This window comes from Triturus cristatus, chromosome 10 (assembly GCF_964204655.1).
Source record: "Triturus cristatus chromosome 10, aTriCri1.1, whole genome shotgun sequence".
NCBI lineage: Eukaryota > Metazoa > Chordata > Amphibia > Caudata > Salamandridae > Triturus > Triturus cristatus.
Genome location: NC_140593.1, coordinates 810155287 through 810175292, shown reverse-complemented (window position 1 = coordinate 810175292; position 20006 = coordinate 810155287). Strand labels below are relative to the sequence as shown.

General features: G+C 42.3%; 1 protein-coding gene across 1 annotated transcript in view; it reads right to left on the bottom strand.

Annotated features, from left to right (window-relative positions):
- DNAAF8 (dynein axonemal assembly factor 8) overlaps positions 1–20006 on the bottom strand; it is an 816395-nt gene that overhangs the window by 155294 nt on the left and 641095 nt on the right. The window contains exons 28-29 of the mRNA XM_085628378.1: positions 18099–18313; positions 6006–6091 (exon numbers count right to left, since the gene is read on the bottom strand). Coding sequence (XP_085484504.1) covers positions 6006–6091; positions 18099–18313 — 301 coding nt within the window. The remainder of the gene's footprint in view (positions 1–6005; positions 6092–18098; positions 18314–20006) is intronic.

The window sequence follows — 20006 nt, the reverse complement described above, 5'->3', positions numbered from 1 at the left end:
CTATTGACAACCCTTCCTCTATTCCCTCTTCTATGCTATCATCGTCTATTGTTATTATACCAAAGCCAGGAAAAGACAAGCATCACTGTGCTTCCTATAGACCAATATCTCTATTGAACGTAGATCTTAAACTCTTCACTGGTATTTTAGCAGGCCACCTAGGCCCCTTACATATGGCCTTATTTCCCCTGATCAAGCAGGTTTTGTCCCCACCCGAAAATTTAGCAATAATACAAAGAGAGTATTACATCTTACTGATAAAGCCCGAAGATCGTACCAGCAGCGTATGCTCCTAGAAAAAGGTGCTGAAAAAGCGTTTGATAGGGTTCATTGGCCGTATTTGCCGGCCACTCTCAACCACTTTGGCTTAGGAAACCGCTACTGCACCTGGGTCCTTAGTAACTATAGTCAGCCATCGTCTACAGTCAGGATGAATTGAAGCTCATCCACTCCATTCTCAATTTCCAGAGGTACACGGCAGGGGCACCAATTGGAGCCCCTGCTGCTCGCATTATATATGGAATCATTGGCCCAGAGGATTCAAGAGAACCCTATGATCAAGGGTATTGCCTTTGGAGGAGAGGAAAACACTATTAGTTTATATGCGAATGATGTTATGGCAATGCAGGAGGGCACCGCTACCTTGTTACCAACGTTTCTTAACAAATTAGAGATATTTGGTCAGGTGGAAGGTTTCAAAGTCAATGTACATAAGTCCCAAGCTCTCAATGTGTCACTTCAGGCCTCCACATATGAATCCCTACAACAGAGATATCCTATTCAATGGACTATGACTTCTATTCAATATCTAGGGATCCATCTTACTACAGCAGCCCATACGACAGCTGCTCTTAATTATAAAGAACTGATTCATGATGTCAAATCAGAGCTCCAGCGTTGGAAGCCTTATAGTCTTTCATGGCTTGACTGCATTGCGGCATAAAGATGACAATACGGCGCAAACTCCTATTTCTTTTCCAAATGCTCCCAGTAGAACCTCCTCCGGGGACAATTCAAACACTACAGCGGGAACTCAACCGCTTTGTGTGGGCGGAGAAACGACCTCGAATGCGGTGTGAATTGACCGATAGATCTCCGGGGGAGGGAGGCTTAGGCATACCAGATCTTTCTCGATACTATCAAGTGGCCCAGCTTAGGTTCTTTTTAGAAGGGTCACACGCTGAATCTGAAAAGCACTGGCTTGTCATGGACAGGGCAGTAGCTGGCCAGTCCTTGTGGAAGATTCCCATCCTTCCTAGATTCTCACGTCCTAGGAGTCTTTACTCCTCTCCTATTACTGGAGCTTCTCTCAATGCTTGGGACGAAGTGGCTGAACGAAATGGACATACAACATTCCCCACTACTCTTATGCCAATCACTGGCAATCCAGACTTCATTTCAGGACTGCACTCCCTGGCCTTTAAGCACTGGAATCAGATGGACTGCAGGCTGATTGACCACTTGTTCTATGCCGAAGACCGGTATCCTTCGAGAGCTTAATTTCTCACCATAATTTGCCTGAGACTGAGCGACTACATTATATGCAGATAAGACACTGGCTGATGCACCCCTCACTACAACCTAGAGCCCAATGACATCTTACCCCTTATGAAAAATGGCTGCTTTCTAAGACATCTAACACACATTTTATTACTGAATTACGTGGCCTGCTTTGCCTCACTAATGATCAATCCAAATCCACAGCTCAGAAAAGATAAGAGATGGAACTAGGCCGCTCTCTAAAACAGCGAGAATGGGAGGATATTTATTACTGAGCCAGACGAACAGCTCGTATTATAGCTGGGGTCGAAAGGGCTACCAAGATCGTTATGTATTGGTACCTCACACCTCTTCGCCTACACACAGGCAACCCAAATCTAAATGCTGGCGCAATTGTGGTTCCCCAGGCACATTATTGCATATACTATGGGAATGTTCTACACTCACGACTTATTGAACACAGATATTGGATGATATCGACACTCACTTTACTATACAGCTCCCCCACTTCCCTGCATATGTCATAGTGGGGTTACCTAATGCACTTACCTTTCTGCTTAAATCTCATTCATGTAAACAAATTAGATTAGCTTGAGCGCAGCCCTACAGAATATTTTACCACACTGTGGCACGGGTCCTATATCAACATACCGGGGGGTGGTTATACCGCTTATGGCATACCTTAGGAATGGAACGTCTATCACTTTCCTTATTAAATCAAGGATTCTCTTTCCCAGATTTATCGGGGCCTTTCCTGTCCTTGGAGTTTAAAGAACTCACCTGCCCTAAATACTTACGCCTTCTTCGATTGACTAAGGCTCCCTATAACTCATTGTGAAGGCATTCTAATTAATTTTCTAGTTGGGCTCAAGAGATTGTCATTTTAATTTGTTTCCAATGATTAGGTCCCAGAAGATGGATGGGGGAGGTGGGTAATTTTCCTTTTTTTTAAAAAAAATGTTTAGAAAATTTGTAATGAAACTATCGCTGATGGGCCACTGGCCTTGTATTACTACAATTTCTTATTTCTGAAAACGAATAAAGAGATTTGAACCATAAAACATGTTTATCATTTTCTTATATTTAAAATAATTTTGGAGTCAGTACATATTCATGACAAAAGTGGGGAAAAGTGAAAAGAAAAATCAAATGTCTAAACAGCGGCTCATTTGAAGGGACTCACTGCCTATAAAAACACAAATCTATTCAATTTAAATGTTAATTAGTCAGCTTGCTGCACTTCCAAAAATATCTACTCTTAAACATTTAAACCGAAAATTAAAAAACTTTGATGTCTACTTAAATGTTAGTATTTTCAAATTAAGGAGGTAATAATCGGCGGAGAGGTTGGATAACATGTGGAAACGTGGAAAAGGGATACAGGTAGGATCACACTCAATAACTATACATACCCCGTTAACTATCTATTATGCCATGAACGACTAAAATCTCATCTTTTCACTCATTTTTAAATCAGCTGGTTTCATTTCTGCATTAACACCTAAATTCTCATTTATTTCAGCCTGCTCCATAGGAAAGGCTTTAAATACACTAGCTCCCATTCCAGTGAAATCGCATACGGAAGTGTCTCACTTTGTCTTAAATATGGAATGGTAGTGCACTAGTAATTCATTAGAACTCAGGGGTGAAGCTACAGTTGAACATAGGGGAATCAACTGACAGACTTGCTGCTGAAAGTTCAGCTTTCACTCAGCATGCTAAACTTGTTTTGTCATATGGATGAGAAAGATGTTTGAAAAGTAATAGAAAATGTGTCCTCATTTTAGCTTTCTAGAGCACTAACCATAATATCTGTGGAAAAGGTAGCCCCTCGTTTTGTTCATTTACAGTTTTTTTCTCGATATGAAATTATTTAAATTCTGCTGCCCCTAATCCAGCAGTATGATGTTCCGAAATGCCTCACATATGTCATGAATGGTGTTAGCATTCTTGTTGCTCGGTAGAATTCAGTGGTGAACCTGGAATAGAACTCCGAAGGATCAAGTGACAGGCAGCTGCTGCTGTTGAAAATAAATATTTTACTGAGAATATCAGACTTTTCCTCACATGGCTGAGGAAGATTTGTGTTGATTTATACTAAATATGCCCTCTTATAGCTTCTGGAGTGTTTACCATAATTTCTGTGAGAAACGCATGGGTCATCTAATTCTAGCAGAAGATCAACATTTGTCTCAAGGGGAAATCACCAAAGAACTGACCACAATTTCCAAAATTAGAATGGCATTATGGACAAATGATTTATATTGTGAGTAAAATCTGTTATCACCCTTTCCATAGGTTTCTTTCATGAGCCTCAAAACTACGCATTTATTACAATGTACTTGAACATGACAAAAATGGCAGAGCCCCCTCACCAAAGCAATCACGCATTTATCCTTCCGGTAAACTTCTTCCTAAATAGCCCCATGTAAAAAAGAGCATCTAACAAACAATTTGGCTAATATCTTCCAAAGTTAAGGGTCTGATTCTCAATAGCAATATTATTCAAGTGGGAGGGCACTCCCAGTTGTATATTGACTGGGGTGGTATATGGTCCTTTGCTTCACCCAGGGTTCTCTCACTCTATCCAGCTCAGTAACTACCTGGCAAGCATTTCCCCTTGGGTATTGCTTTATTTTAACTGATGTTAAAGTCCATAGCATAAGTAAAGTTACGACAGGCCATGGATTTTTCTTTCCCAGGCTTGTTGAGTGATGCTGGTACAAAACCCAGGGATGTTGGCACCTATATTGTTTTTGCTTTATATAAATGAGCTAGGATATGTACTTGTGAAGAAAGGGTTGGATGTTCCAGTCACTATTAAGAAACCCATTCCTGTGCTTTTGTACGCAGATGATGTGGTCTTGCTTACTATTACAGTGAATGGTCTAATTTCATTAATTGCCTCCTTCGTAGACTATATGAAACATCTGAATCTGGAGAAAAATTACTCAAAAACTTTCTTCATGGTCTGTGGTCCCAAAAATGTGAAAACACATTGTATGACTATCAAGGATAGGACGACTGAGAAAGTAAAACAGTTCTCCTATTTAGGATGAATGTTTGATAATTCCTGTACTTGAAACCCTGTACTGCGAACAGGAAAAATCAGTTCCTGCAAACCGTTGGCACAATCTTTTCCGTTGCTTCTTCCGTAAGGAAGAAGACAATAAGTGCCATGTTGGATGATTTTCGAGAGAAAATGCATTCCTATTCTAATCTGCAGTGTAGGTATATGGGGTTATAAGGATGTGGGTGTATTCAAGTTGAAGGGAACAGAGTGTGCCCTCGGATCCCGGGAGTCCCTCTAAGAACTTTGCACTGTGCAGTCCCCAAAGAACTGAGATTGGAGGATGTTGAAGACCGGATTCATTTAGCACCCCTGTACTTGTGGTGTCCAATCTGGTGCAAAGAGCAGGCTTTTTCAAATAAAGAGATAAAATTAGATTGCCTCTCATTATGGGAGGAGGCTACTAGAAATGTAAGATCGGGTAGTGAGTCGGGAGACAACTGAGAGACAGAGGAGAACATACATAATTGATGTGTTCGATGATGCAGTAAATTGTACAACTGGCAGACACCTAGTGTTATATTATAGAGAGTATACCAGAAAGGGGGTGGGGTGGGGAGGGTTAACGTTGTGGGTTGGGGGGATGGGAGTGGCGGTTATTTGTTACGGAAATATTTTTGGATATAATGAAAAGCTGGATCAGACACTTCAGTTTTATAGACAGGTGGAACGATATCAAGGAGCCCACGTTGTTGGGGCTAAAGTGTTGGTTATGGAACTAATACAAAGCTGTGGAACGTAATTAATCCAGGTATACTTGTGCCTATGATTATACAACACCATTTAATGTGTAACCACGAGAATGTAGGAATGTCTTGTCACAAGTGTCTTAAATGTTAATAAAGATATTTGGAAAAAATAAATATATATATATATATATATATATATATATATATATATATATATATATATATATATATATATATATATAATATATATATATATATATATATATATATATATATATATATATATATTTTTTTTTAGATTTCCTTTCTTGCCACTCAGGATAACTTGGCTTAAATATATCAAAGAATGTACCGCAGCCCTTGATTGCCCCTCCATCTTTGAGAACCCAACAAAACTTAGCAAGAAGGACAAAAGGTGGCTCAGCGAGCATTTTATAGGAGTGCACTGAGGAAGGGTAAATAAATCTTGATGCCTTCCATGAGAAAATACTGTGTGGTGTGCTGGGGGTATAGCCTTACTTGGACATGCTCCTGTGCACATGGCGCAGATGTTATTGATCCATGATCTGCTTTTTAAGTGATCGAATAAAGACAAATTGATTGATTGAAGTCACCAAACATTATCATAAAGGATGGTGTATGCAGCAAGAGCAATAATCATTTCATCATCAAAGCTCTCCTAGGCACCTGATGCCATTATGTGAACATGCAACTATGAACTTATTTAAAAATTTGTTTCAGCTTACCTGTCCAGCAGGGAATGAAAGCAAGACACAGCATTATCCCTCTGAGCTGCAAGCACCAGACAGGAACTGTCATTGAGCAAAGAGCGCTGAAGAAAGATGGAAAGCATGAGTACATTTTCAGTTTAATACAAATGACTAACCCACAACCTAATGGCATAGTTTGTAATTCTAGGTGAATTGTTATGCAATGGCAAATGGATTAGGCTTTCCTCTGTGTGCCTAGGAGCCTGCCCCATAGGACCTGTGCAACTTCAAAGAAGGTTCTACTGACTAATGTAGGGATGTCAACATAAGTCTGGGAGAGCCACATCCAATCCAGATGTTCAGGATAACCACTGACATTGTAAATGTGCTTCTTTTAGATGAACTGTATGTGTATTTGCCCTAAGGTTGCTCTTCTGAATAGCTGGCATGGATCTGGCCCACTTGGACCCTCGTTGGATAAGTTGATCTAAGGAGCCAAATAAAAATGTCCTCTAGACTTTGCTTTCGATGGATAGTGTTTTCCAAGTTCTGACTCTTTATCTTTGAAATACCCTACTGACAGGCTGAGACCAGAAGGAACATTTTAATACACTGCATTTGTGCCAGGTAGCGCCAGTTAGGTACTAGGTGCTACACTGGCACCATGAGATGCAGAAATGACAAGAAAACATTGATTACATTGACAGAACCACAACTATAACCCTTCAGTTGCACTAATATCCAAGCTATGGGTTGCAAGTCAGAATCTCATTAGCAAACATATCGTCTGATGATATTTTAGTTACAATATCCTGGTAACATACCAACACTGTTACCATTAGTGCAAACATTATTAGAGTTTTGCCAAATGCCTTGAAGAAATCAGGGATGACGACGCCGTGTACTGGTTCAGTTTCTTTTAAAGTCAGTCAGCCGGTTGAACGCGCTTCGCCTGACCTGCAGGCTTGATCACCAACCAGATCACCAAACATTATTAGAGTTATGTAACTTTTTCTTCTACTTGATACTATTCCCTTTGCAGTTTCAGCATCCCCTGGCTTGAGGAATAGCTAGTACATTTGGATGAATGTGTCTCATATAAGAAAACGGAAGATAATCTAACTGAATATACGCTAACCCCTTTTGATTCTCCAAGTAAGGCATAAGCTGTTGCATCAGTCTCAAGGTAATAATGTTCTGCCAAGTTGTAGAAAGTATGGATGCCTTAGAGTTTCCATTAAGGCACCCTCTCAAAAAAGGCACCAAATGTGCAATAATTCTTCCAGGCTGAATTCCGCTGTCCACCTCACAAAACTTTGTGATGAATTACACTTTCATAAGTGGCAAAGACATGTCTATGCATTCTGTACTTGTCAGCCTGGAGATAAGTGAATCCTTCGCTCCATGTTCTGAGGCTATTGAGGTAGTAAGGGGGCTGGCAGTTGAATAAACTGGCTAAGATGGATATCAACGACAACCTTAATGAATTATAGCTCTATGGTCAAGGTAACTTAGGGCCTGATTACGAGTTTGGCAGTCTATCGGACCGACGAACCCATGGTGGAGGTGCGGTGGCGGTCAGAGACCACCGCAACAGCGGTCTGACCGCTCTATTATGATGAGTACAGTGATCGGAGCATTTTGGAACCGCCACAACCGCCAGGGATCCGCGATCCTGGGCGGTTGCACAGTGGTCAGGGGAAGGAATATGCATGGAGGAGCCACTGTGGCAACGCCATGCATGTTACGAGTTTCCCCACCTCCAGCCTTTTCATGGAGGGGAGCCCACCATGAAAAGGCTGGTGGTGGGGAAACAAAGGGGGCCCTACAAGGCACCCTGTAGCCCCTGTGCATGGGGGTGCATGCAGGAGGGGTACATGTTGTGCCCCCTGTGTGAATGCTCAGTCCATGTCGTGCAGGAACGTCCATTGGCAGTCCAGGGGCGGTGTAGTTATAAGGCTCACTATGGGCCTTTAAACTGCACTGCCATTTGACAGCCACGCCGCCCGCCTGTGCCAGACAACTAAATTACTCATAATCGGGCAGGCAGCGGCCGAGTTTGGCAGTCTTGGAGTGTGGCGCTGGTGTGACGGCCCGCTCTAGGACCGCCAAACTCATCATCAGGCTCCTAGTCCTTGGAACAGACAGTTTATGGCAAATCAGTTGATACGTTTTGTGACTCAATCACCTGCCTGTCTGAAGTTGTTCGTACCAGAAAAACTGTTTTAAGAGTAAGGATTTTGACATCACAACTAGACAAGTCCCCACAAGTTAGAGGCATCAAGCGAATGTTACCACTGAGGTACCACTCCACAGTAATGTTAGTTTTAAGTGCAAATATGTTCACCTAATACAAAACACAGCAGAGAGGGCAAAAGGGAGAGGTCATTTCAGTTTAATTCATTTTTTTAGATTACTAAAATAAATTTGATTACTAAAAAATGTAACTATTTTAAATAGGAACAAAGGGCCCAATTTATATGTTGGTGGAGAGGGAACTCTGTCGCAAAGGAGATGGATTTCCCCCCCCCTCTCTGCCAACATAATGGTGCATTCGACCGATTTAAATGCGCGCAGACCATACTTCTCCGACAGCCTGATGCAGAAAGAACTATGGGAGGTTTGCCTATATGTCCGCCCACCTAATTTGGATGGGCGGACATATAGCCGTTTTTCAATGCTTGTCACCACCAGGAAAACCCTTTCAGTAAGGGGCACTGAAACGTGCTCAATGCCCTCCATGGCTAGGGGGCATTGTTTGTCTTATTTCCAGATGGAAAATCCCATTTTGAGATTACCTTTTCAGAGATGAAAAAAAGCTGTCGTATGGCAAAATTACAATGCATTGACAGGAACTGCGGTAACGTTGGTTCCTGCCAATGCTAGTAATGTCCGCTGGGCTGGCAGCCATTTCTAAATTTGGCCAACGGCACCTTCGACTGGGCGATGATATAACTTACTCGTCACCCTGGCGGAGGACAGGCCAGCTGCCAAGAAAAGAAATGAGGCCCAAAGAACCTACAAATAACCGTGAGGCTAGAAAACGTTTCCACAAACCTTTTTTAAAGGAAGGGTTACAAGAGGGATTATGTAGCCTTAAAACATCAGGAAAACGTGCTGCTCTTTTAAGAAATAACATAAAACTATTATCCCATAGATGGGGGTTTGGCACAAAAAAGATGCCCTAGAGGTGTCGATTTAGCCAAACTTCTCTTTTTTATGGGTATGAAGGAGGATTATAGAACTGATGATAATTTTCTTTGCCCTTGCATGGGGGGAAGGGAAGAAGGCTCATGAATATAATATACAATAAATATTTCCTGGAAGAGAAGAAGGATTATGTGTAAGTAACTACCTCTTCTCCTGCAGGGGATCTTCATTACTAGTCACAAGAAATAATGCCAAACTTGAACATAAAGATTCTTCAGAGCAGCATGGGCCACTCGGAAATCAGCTCTGGAATCTCTGAAGAGAATAATGTGTACAGACTTCCAGGTGGCTTCCTTGCAGATATCCGTATCCACCATGGAGATGTTTCTTGCCAAGGTAGCAGGTCTGCTTCTTGTGGTGTGGACTCTGGGTCTGTCAGACAAAGATTTGTTTGCATTACTGTAGCAAATAATAAGCAGGAAACCATTGACCTAGAGATGGCCTGTTTAGAAGTGGCTAACGCTGTTTGATTGGACAATAGTTAACAAACAGATGGTCAGTTTGTCTAATGTATTTGGTTTGACCTAAATAGAAAGTAAAAATCCTTTTAACATCCTGCAAATATAAAGCTAATTTAACTGGAGAACTGAAGGGGTAGAGAAGGGCAGTCTGATATATGAACTCAACCTCATCACATTTGGATAGCATTGTACAACACAGGTGTGATCTCTGAGACATAAGTGGTGTCACCTGGCACCAGGATATCACGTAAAAATGTTTCCAGGGTCACTACTTAGGGGCCCATTCCGATCTCGGTCGGAAGGGCACCGAATCGGGTTCGGCCGGAAAAACTACGAGCCGTACGCGTGTTTTACGGCCGACTCGTACAGCTGTACGAGCGAGCAAGTACGATGCGAGCTACATGAGATTCACCGACCGAGTCGTTTCCGGGTCCGAACCGCTCCGTACGTCCCGGTCGGAAGCTAACCGTGGCGTGCAATGGATGTGATTTACAACCGAGCCAGTACGATGCACGCGTCGGACAGCCTGTGCGAGCCAGAGTGTCCGGCTCGCAAAAGCTCCCGGAGTCGGACTTTGGGGGTCCGCGTCGGACCCCCTGACACCCGCAGCCCTACGACTCGGACACAGGGGGAGACCTATGGGTCTGCCCAACATAGGCATGTACGGTGCGGATGGCACCGACGTGTACCCACTGTAGGGGGGGCACTTGTTTGAGATGTAGCCATTCAGTCAATGGGAGCCAATGTACGCGTCGTACGACCGGCTCCCATTGACTTCTATGGGAGTCCGACCGAACCGAGTCCGACAGCATACATGCGCATCGTACTCGCTCGGTCGGACTGTAGGGGTCTGGCTCGGTCGGAAAACACTCCGGATCCGACTCAGTCGGAGTGCTTTCTGATCGGAATCGGCCCCTTAGTGAAGGGGAATGACACGTAGAGAGGCTAATATCCAATAAAATTAAAACTCCATGTAAAATGACCGCTGAAGTTAATTTAACAAACATAAAGGTACATACAGTATATGGCACAATAGAAAAAAACAACTTGAATAAAGTCTTCAAACATTATCCCAATGTCACTTAATCTAGCAACTATGTTAAACCAAATGCAATCTGATTCCAGACTGTTACCATGTTTGCAGTATTGATAAACTTTTACTTTTTACCTTTGACATCTAAAATCTGGAACATTCTACCAATGACTAATTCCTGCAGTGCATCCTTTGCCACCTGCTGAGATTCTTAACAAATAACGGATACGCTCACGCATTTCCTTGCAGTGGAACTGAGGCAGGTCCCTCATGAGCAGGACCTGGGAGTGAAGGTAGCTATAACAGCTCTTGAATAATATGGTCATAGTTTCTGAAGTCCCAAAAAGTCAAACTGCCTGCAGAATGGATGACCGCATAGAGGAGGGAAGGTGGACAGAGATTCAAAAATCTAATTTGGATCAAACTAGGGCTTATGCCACTCATTGTGAACCACATTTTGGGCTTAGTTGTCTGACCAAATTTTAGGAAAATACGTTTTACACTTGGATGAGCAAGATGCTTACATTTGGTAATATTATTTCCAACTCCAGAGGATGCTTTAATTCTGAACTCCTTTACATGCACTAGAACATTCTGGAAAAGCCTTCATCAACCGTGAGGTATAATGCGTGGTGCAGTTCAGAATCAGTAATAAAAACGTGCAGTCCACCATGTGCAATGATGCCTTAGGTATATCCATTTTACCTCGTCCAATGTACAGGCTAAACATTAAAAAATTAAGCCCAAGAGAAAACGATTTGCATGCATCGTCAAGAGAGAAGATTAAAAGAATCAGCACAAGCGTCTGTATCTACGAGAAAAAAACTTTTACCAAAGTCAAGTAACTGCCCTGCCAATGGAGACGAAAGGAAGAAGACGCTCCTGGTTGAAAAGACCTCTGGCCAGATTAATGTCTTTTATAAGAACAATATTGTTGCTTCCATTGCAGAACTCCATGTGACTTGGCTGTATTGGTCTCTGTCTAGAGTGTTTTAAAATAATCGTCCACATGTTCACCAAAAGTGATTTTGTCAATCAAAGGACACACTAACTACCTATGATTGGACCTTAAGTCTAAATGTAGTACTATAAAGCCAGATACATCTTTCTCAATACGGCACCTGTTGATATCAGTCTGAAGGCCATATTTGAAGAGGCAGGGATGCATCTATAAGCAGGGACATTTCTACCATTAGGCAAGACTAGGCGGCTGCCTAGGGCGGCAAAAATGGGAGGACAGCAAAAAACATGAGTTTGGGAATATCTAATGCATTAATTTTTCTAGCCTGGATGACCAGGGGAGAGAGTGATGGTAGTAAAAGGGAGGGGCGGCAATTTTCAATTCTCGCCTAGGGCGGCAAAACACCTAGAAATTACCCTGTCTATTAGAGCTGATGAAGTCCACTTGCCTTCTCGCAGAATAGCTTTGGCTTGTTCTTTACAATCAACAGATAATTTATCAAGGATTGTAGACATGTCATTGCACATCTGTCAATCGTACCGTGATCGTATGGACACGTGTGCCAACTGTCTTGACTGCTGTATCCGCAAACATGTTTATTCTCTTACTAATTGGCTCAAGTCTGTTCCCTCCTTTATCTTTTGGAACCAGACATGGTTTGACAGGATTACGTGATCTCCTCAGCGCCACTTCGGAAATGACAGAGTCTATTTTTACTTGGTGAATTAGACATGCAGCAGCTGTGAAAGAGGAGTTTGTATCTCTTCTTCAATCCGGAAACTTGATTGGTTCCTGTTGCTTGATTTCTCATGCATGATAGCCCCTCCTCCCATGTATATTTCTACACTGGAATAGTTCGGATTGACTTTTGGGCAGTATCATTGAAATTAAAAAATAAATGTTTTCTTCTTCACAGTCGACATAGGCTAATTGTATTTTTGTAAATTTGATACTTGTATAGCGCACTACTCACCCGCAAGGGTCTCAAGGCGCTTGTACGAATACCGCTGTGGAACCCATCCTGGCTTTCCCTGTGAGGCGTCCACTTCTGGGCACCCCCAAGGTGGAGGCCAGGCATCCTTAGCGTTGTGGGGGCCGTTGTGGAGATTAAGCAAGCTATTGCCCAGAGTTGCAGAGTGGGACTCCACGAGTGGAATAGGCACCGAGGCGAGAATTATCAGGTTCGTGGAATTTTTGAGCCCAAGACCCGCCGAGGCGGGGAATTGAACCCTGCTCCCGGGCTAGACCTCTGTATCAGGGTCTGCCGCTCTAATCATTGAGCCACACTTGGGTTGCTCTATCCACTAACATGTGGTAGGTGTACATATCATAAAGTGGAGAGCTTCTCAGTATTTGTTTTAGACTTGATTACTCAACTGGGGCATTAATTATACCAATCCGTATCTTTGATGTCTGGTCGTAAAACATCATAATCATGGTCAGTATGGTTGTCACCCATATCTTGATCTGCTGCTTCCGAATGTGTGTCCTGCCCAACATCTCTGACATGCTGTTGAGATTGAGTGACAGACCTTCTTGAGCTACAATATTACGACATGCACATCTTGTGGTTTTGGAGGTGTTAAAGGTTGTGGGTCAAATCTGCCGATGGTGTTTGTGATGGAGTCAGTTGGAGCTGTGGTGGATGTAGTCTGCTGTAAAATCCTCCATCATCTCTTTGTTGAGTGTAAAAAGTCCATAGGCACCTGTACAATCTGTATACGAGGCGACTGTGGGAAGAATGATCTCTGTAGGTTGACAAAAACTGGTAGTTCTTGATAACTATATGGCCCTTCTGAGTCAAATGAGTTATCAGCAATGAATTATATATCCAGATCATGCCAACCTTCAGCTTACGAGGCTCCATCTGATTGTACATCATCCTCACCAGAAGATATTTAATGATTGTCAGATTCTTGCTCTGTAAAACATTTTTCATGACAAGACTCAGTTGATGATTCATTCAACAGTTGTGCAGGACATTCTGCTATAAGTCTAACTGGAGACAGCGAAGACAAGAATGGCAGCATAGAACTTGCAGGTGTTTGACGCAAGGCTGTAGTAATGGTAGGCACTTGGGTGGCAGAGGTTGTTATTGTTGTCTCAGTCAGTACTGCTTTTGTCAACTACTGTGCAGACACAAATGTAATTATTAACATTAGTGTCTTCATCGACTATGGTGCCTATATCAACCCTGGTGTTTTCATCAACAATTGTGTCATTGTCTATGGTGGCGTACTCATTGACAGAGTCTTGGATGACAGTATCTTTGTCAACGGTGAAACAGTTTTTGATGTTTGGGCCTTCGTTGTAGAGTATTTTGAAATAGACTTACTTGTCAACAATAAGGTCTTTGTCGACAGTGATACCTGTTTTAGAGATGCACTCTTAAGTTGAGTCTTAAAAAATGAACATGTCCGTTGACGTTGTTGTTGTGGATGATTTCAAAGGTGAGATGTTAGTGGTATGTCTTAGCTAGTGGATCCACAACTTTAATATTCTTTTTAGCCCTCCTCTTTGATGGCTTGGCTTTTGAGGTGGATGGTGCCATTTTAGATAGCTCAAACATCTGCCACATTAGGAAAGTGGCAGAGGATCTCTTTAAAAGGTTTCAACAAGGCTATCAAGCCATCTAGGAAGATGTATATTTTGATGTAGATACCTCTAACTTGCACTTCTTTGTCTTTAGATATCTTTTTTACGATGATGTCCCAAGAGATTCAGCAATTAGAAAATGTAGCAGCCTACCCTCTATCTTTTAGATTTTTCCTGCTTAAGGTGAAATAAATAAGAAAGAGCTTCAGTTTATGACCTTTATTATAGAGGCAAAAGATACACTTCACATGGGGTCTTCAGCGTAAACCTTTCTGGCACCTCAGTTCTCGCAATTTTTGAGGAGAGTCCTTGGCTGGGAGGATTAGGCCATGGTTTAAATAGAAGAAAAAACTAAATGTACCTCAGATCTTGAAAGGTTAGGCTGATAACAGATAAGCTTACTGGAATTGAGGATTGCAAGTTGAAATTTCACTATAAGAGAGTCTCAAGGGATTGTCTGGTGCCTGTTACAAAGTGGTACAGAATATGGCTGTTGGAGCCTGTCCACCTAATTGGCTTGTTACATAATAAGGTGAATGGCCTAAGTTTGCTCTATGAAGGTTTGTCCTCTGTTTTCATGTAGTTGCTGTATTGAAAATCTGCCATGTTAAACATTAACTACCATGGGTTAACAGGCTGATAATTCAAGCATGTGGATCTATGAAACATTTAATACTGCAGAACAACTGGCTTACTGACAGGATAACTGTAATAAGGGTCAAGAGTAGGTGTCTGATAAAGCAGCATACAGTCATCGTTTTGAAGAACACAACAATGTGCTCAAGTGTGAGTTCCTCACACTAGTACAGTGTTAATGAATTAAATTCCTTGCTTGATGTACACGTAGACGTCCCACTAAGGATAGTTTTCTGAAAACGTCTTCTTCCTGCCAGATGAACTGTTGACAGACTAATTTCTTTCTCTAATGTCCAGTCCCAAAGTTTAAGTGCCTCTTCACATAGTTGTTTGTCACCACAATCATCTACTTTTAATAAAAAAACATGATGGTCATCTTGCTTGCCCTGCAGGTGAGGAAAATAGGTATTTATCTGACTGCTCATAACTTCAGAGGATTGATATGGCAGCAGTTTACTTTGTGCAACCAGATACTTTAGATGGGGTCTCAAACTTTAAGAGGTGTCTGTGTGATCACAATGGGTAAATTGGTTCTCATTTGAAGAAGCTAATCTGGAGTAAGTACCTGTTCAAAGATTGAATCAGAGTTGGTGTAAGATGGATGTTGTTCTCCAATATATCATTAAATCGGTCTCACGGGTGTCTCAAGGCTGCTGCTGAGACTGTTGCTGCTTCTATAAGAGGGGAAATTGGTGATTGTAGCACCTACATGTCTACTAATAGCATGAAGCCGCTTTGAAGAAGAGGCAAGGCCAACAACTCTATCAAAGTTTAACTTCTCTAAAGAAGTATCAGTATTTTCCACCAAAGATCAGTGACCATTAAATTCCAGCACTTAGACTTTGCCGTCCCTAGAGAACCCTTTAGTATCATTCAAGTATGGTGATGCAGCACCATACCTGACCCACTGAACATAAATCTGTCCATATATCCAACTCTGACCAAGTTATTTGTTTTGGGGTGTTCATACCATCTTGCAGTAACTCCGAGAAGGATTTACATGTTTGTTCTGGCAAACTGATGACATTTGAGGAATTCCTGACTAAATTCCCTGAAGCAAAAACGTTTTTGCCAAGTGCTTCCAGCCACCTCGAATTTGTCTGTAAGCCAGTAGAAGATACCACCTTGCTCTATATTGCATAATGAGGCATACATAATGAGGTTATTTGGTGCTGCTTGCCCAGAGAGATACCAACATTCATATGGAGCCGGTTTCTACTTTCTAGAAACAGATTTTGAACACAGTGTGGCCTTGGACTTGTCTGGGGCCACCTTAAGGCCTCATCAAAAGATAGTATTTCATCCAAACTCACTTGCCAGACAGAATTTCCATGAAGAGTAGACTTATACAAAAAAGAATTAGTCGGATTGCCGGTGTCTCCACAGCTTTGTAAATGAATGCCTATTGTGTGCTTGCGTGGCTGCAAAGTGAGCTTCCACTGAAGGATTTCCACCTCCGAAGAGGTGTCTCGGGCACTACCGTTTTTAAGCTCGGCCAGCAAAACTTTATTCAAATACATAGGTGGAAGTAGATTGCCCTCTTCACCATCAACGAACAAAAATGGAAACTAAAAAATCAGAGGAATTTTCCAGGTGGCTCTGGACCCTGCATCTGTGTGTGATGTGGAAAAAAGAAACTGATCTCACCAGTACGTGTGTCACTGGTGAGGTGACACAACTTCAAGGCTGACACCATGTACAGATGGTGAGGCATCATTGTTGAAGAAAAATATTCAAGATCAGTTTGGCACTTGGCAAGGAGTTTCCCTAAGTAACTAAAGGGGTCTGTGGCAGTGATACCCATAAGACATTGCTTTTATTACAACGTACAGCTGGTACCAGAAGATAGGTAGCTCTGCTATCATAAGGCTGAGTTTACATAATACATGTACCTTGAGGAGTAACTCCGCTACATGAGGTCTTGGCTAACATGAAAGGTGAACCCAGAGGACCATCTGCCCTCTAAGATTTGAGTTAGAAGTATTTGTGCAAAGACAGAGTGTGCATGAAGGGTGATTCGAGGTTGAGTAACTTGTCTAAACAGGTGTCATTCTTAACTGCGGCTTCGGAGGTGGGTGAAATGATATCCTGAGTTTTCAAAGGAAGTCTTATCAAACAGTGCACAAACTCTTATGGTGAGGAGCAGTTACCCTAATTTGGAAAGGGTTGCTATTGCATGGCTGACTCCCCAGACATACAGAGCTGGAGAGGATCCATAAGTGTCTTTGCAGAAGTCTGTCCATTTTGTGGCTGGCAGGTTCAAATCCCAGCGGGTCCACCTAGCCTTTACTTCTATTGTGGCTAACACAATGAGTAGCAGCAATAGAGTGACCACCTCCCTCCAGGTCATTACAGACTCTGTTTCTAGTCTTGGACATTTATGTGATAACCTAATACATTCTGAATATTGTAGACTTGTGCTGCATTCACTGAACTAATTAGACTATTATCTGAAATCCGTAATTTGTAGGTGAAAAGTTTGGGGCTGGAGACAGTGTCTGTAATGAGTTAGAGTGAGAAGGGTGCCATAAGCACCAAGGATGTCATAGATCATGGGGAGTTGAACACAGGGTATCAACATTAGAAATATTTACATACAATGAATCTAAATATACATTATTTATAGTCCATGTTATCCAGGAAATCTGCCATGGTCTATCCCTTCTGCAACTTCATGAAACACACTGAGTTTAGAGGTCGATTTTTTTATGTACACAGCTTTCAAACCCAAGTGTTAAACTTGTATACAAACCACTTGATTCTTTGGACATTGATTACATTAAGGTGACCATTCTTTAGTCACCAACATGGGAACTGAAAACATGGTGATAAATGAAGAAATATTGGAACTGATTGGATGTATCGCATTTCTTTCTCAATCCATGGTAAATTCAAATCCAGAAAAGACCTGCATAACACTTTTATTTTCAAGGTGACCATTATCTTGGCAATAAAGTGCTCTCTCCAGGTACCAAAGCACAACATTTCTATTTATACATACAGAAACTCTATGCTTAAAACAGGTGGTTACAGAACGTTCTCTATGTGGAAAAGCACCAACATGTCAGCCTCATCCAAGGGCTATGTCTAGGTATTAACCCCGCCAGTTCTCATGCCATTTTGCAAAGCACAGCCATCAAACCAGTTTTGGGCAGATATGTGCATGGAGAACTATTTCATAAATGTCATTAATTTAATACATTTAGAAATACACCTCGAACAATGAACCTTACCGTGGCTGAAAAGGAATCAACAGGGCTCAATAGCTCGGCAATAAGGTGGGCCTGTGGCTGGTCCAGTCTAGTGAGCCGTGCCCCGGTCAGCACAAAATCCCGGCTAGCCAAATGCTCCAGCAGTGGGATGTAGGAAGGGTGTCCACTGCCTTGCAGGAGACCCTCGGGGAGCACCAGGCAGATGGTCTGGCAGAGGGCGCTGTGGAGTGGCAGGCCTGGAGAAACACAGGGTTCAAAGAAAAGGGGGATCTAAGTGAGGCCAAATGACATTTAATACATTGTACTCAACTTCTCCATACAAAGAATGTGATGATCCTTCACTACTCCCCTCAAAAGATCTTTGGAAATTCTTCCAGTGAATTTACTGCTAAAACCACACATGAGAAAGTCAGTTTACAAAGGTTTTCCCATGTGGATGCAGTGTAAATCTGGGATTTCCAAGGCCATCGATTAATTCCTCAAAAGTGCAACTTTTTTTTGACAACTTTAATTTTCTAACAGGATGCATGGGCTTCATTTGACTCATCCGCGAAAGAAGGGCATACACAAGGGAAATTCTTTGGTGAAGTCACTCACTACAGAATTAATAACAATGATTACAACTTTAAAATATGAGCAGATTTGAGAGGAAGCACAGAGAGAGGTGCTGGTGTACTCCCAATACTAAGAATTCACTATCTGTGTATACCACTACAACAAAATCACCACCTCTGAGAAGGCCACTACTTCAAATGAGGCAAGTACAAATGCAAGTGTTGGAGTAAATGGTACTGTTAGGTTAGGAGTAGTGGTTATTGCTAGTGTATTTTAGGAGGTTTTGTGGTTAGATTAGAGTCTTTGCTTAGCTTTAGGTTTATGGATAGGGAAAGGGATAGTGCTAATTTTAGTTAGTGCTCAATTTGTGCCGGTGTTTGCCAGTGCTCGGCACCGGCACTTAGTGCTTAACACTTGCTTGTGACAGTTCACCTGAAGGACTGGGTTATTCTAAGACCCAGCGGTGCCAGGGGACAACACCTGAAACCTTCGTGGGTTACCTGTTCTGGCGTACAAAACACAGAGACACGGGACACTTCCAGCGACGTCAAAGATCAGCGTTTATTTACTGCAGGGATACAGAAATCACAAGAAGTACACAACGTGTAGGTTCTCGGAGACTGCTTCAAATTGAAAAAGTGGATCGCTCCTTTTATACACGTTTTTGCCATTGCACAGCATGGCAAACAAAGGTTACAACTCAGTTCCCACAATAAACTTCAAAAGAGTCGTGTTCATGTTTCAGGAGGCCGGAACATAATTACAGCAGCATTGCCGGTTCCCAACTGTAAAAACATATCTTCCCCACAGTAAAACACATTCCATTCTGACCGTAAACACATTAAGAGAAGGGACAAAAACAGATGCAAAGAAAGAACAAGGATGCACAACAGATTAGAAAAGAGTGTTGGGAGTAATAACGGAAACTTGATAGCAGGATCAAAAACCTCGTGTCCAATGCATGCATGACTGAAACAATAGACTAGCACGGCAAGATGAGCCTCGAGCGGGGCCATCTGCCTTCGCCGTGTCATTTCCCCTATCGTAAAAGTCACCCTCAAAGAAACACGTGTCCCTCGTGTAAGCTTGGGAGTCCCAGGGTCACAGAGCGGACAAAGTCCGTTCGCTGGCTACTTGAGGGCAAGAAACAAAATGGATGCCGCATCTAAAATGGAACCCGAGGGTTCGGGTGGACAAACCCAAAAATGAGACGAACCATACGTGGTTGTGTAGCGAAACTGCGTACACCCACTAAACTCGTCATTTGCGGTTCATAGACATCAAACTCATCCATATTCGACACCACTCGAAAAGTGTCGTTCCGTCTCACACGGAACCTCAGACGCTCCTTTTGCCCTCATGTAGGCAAGCACT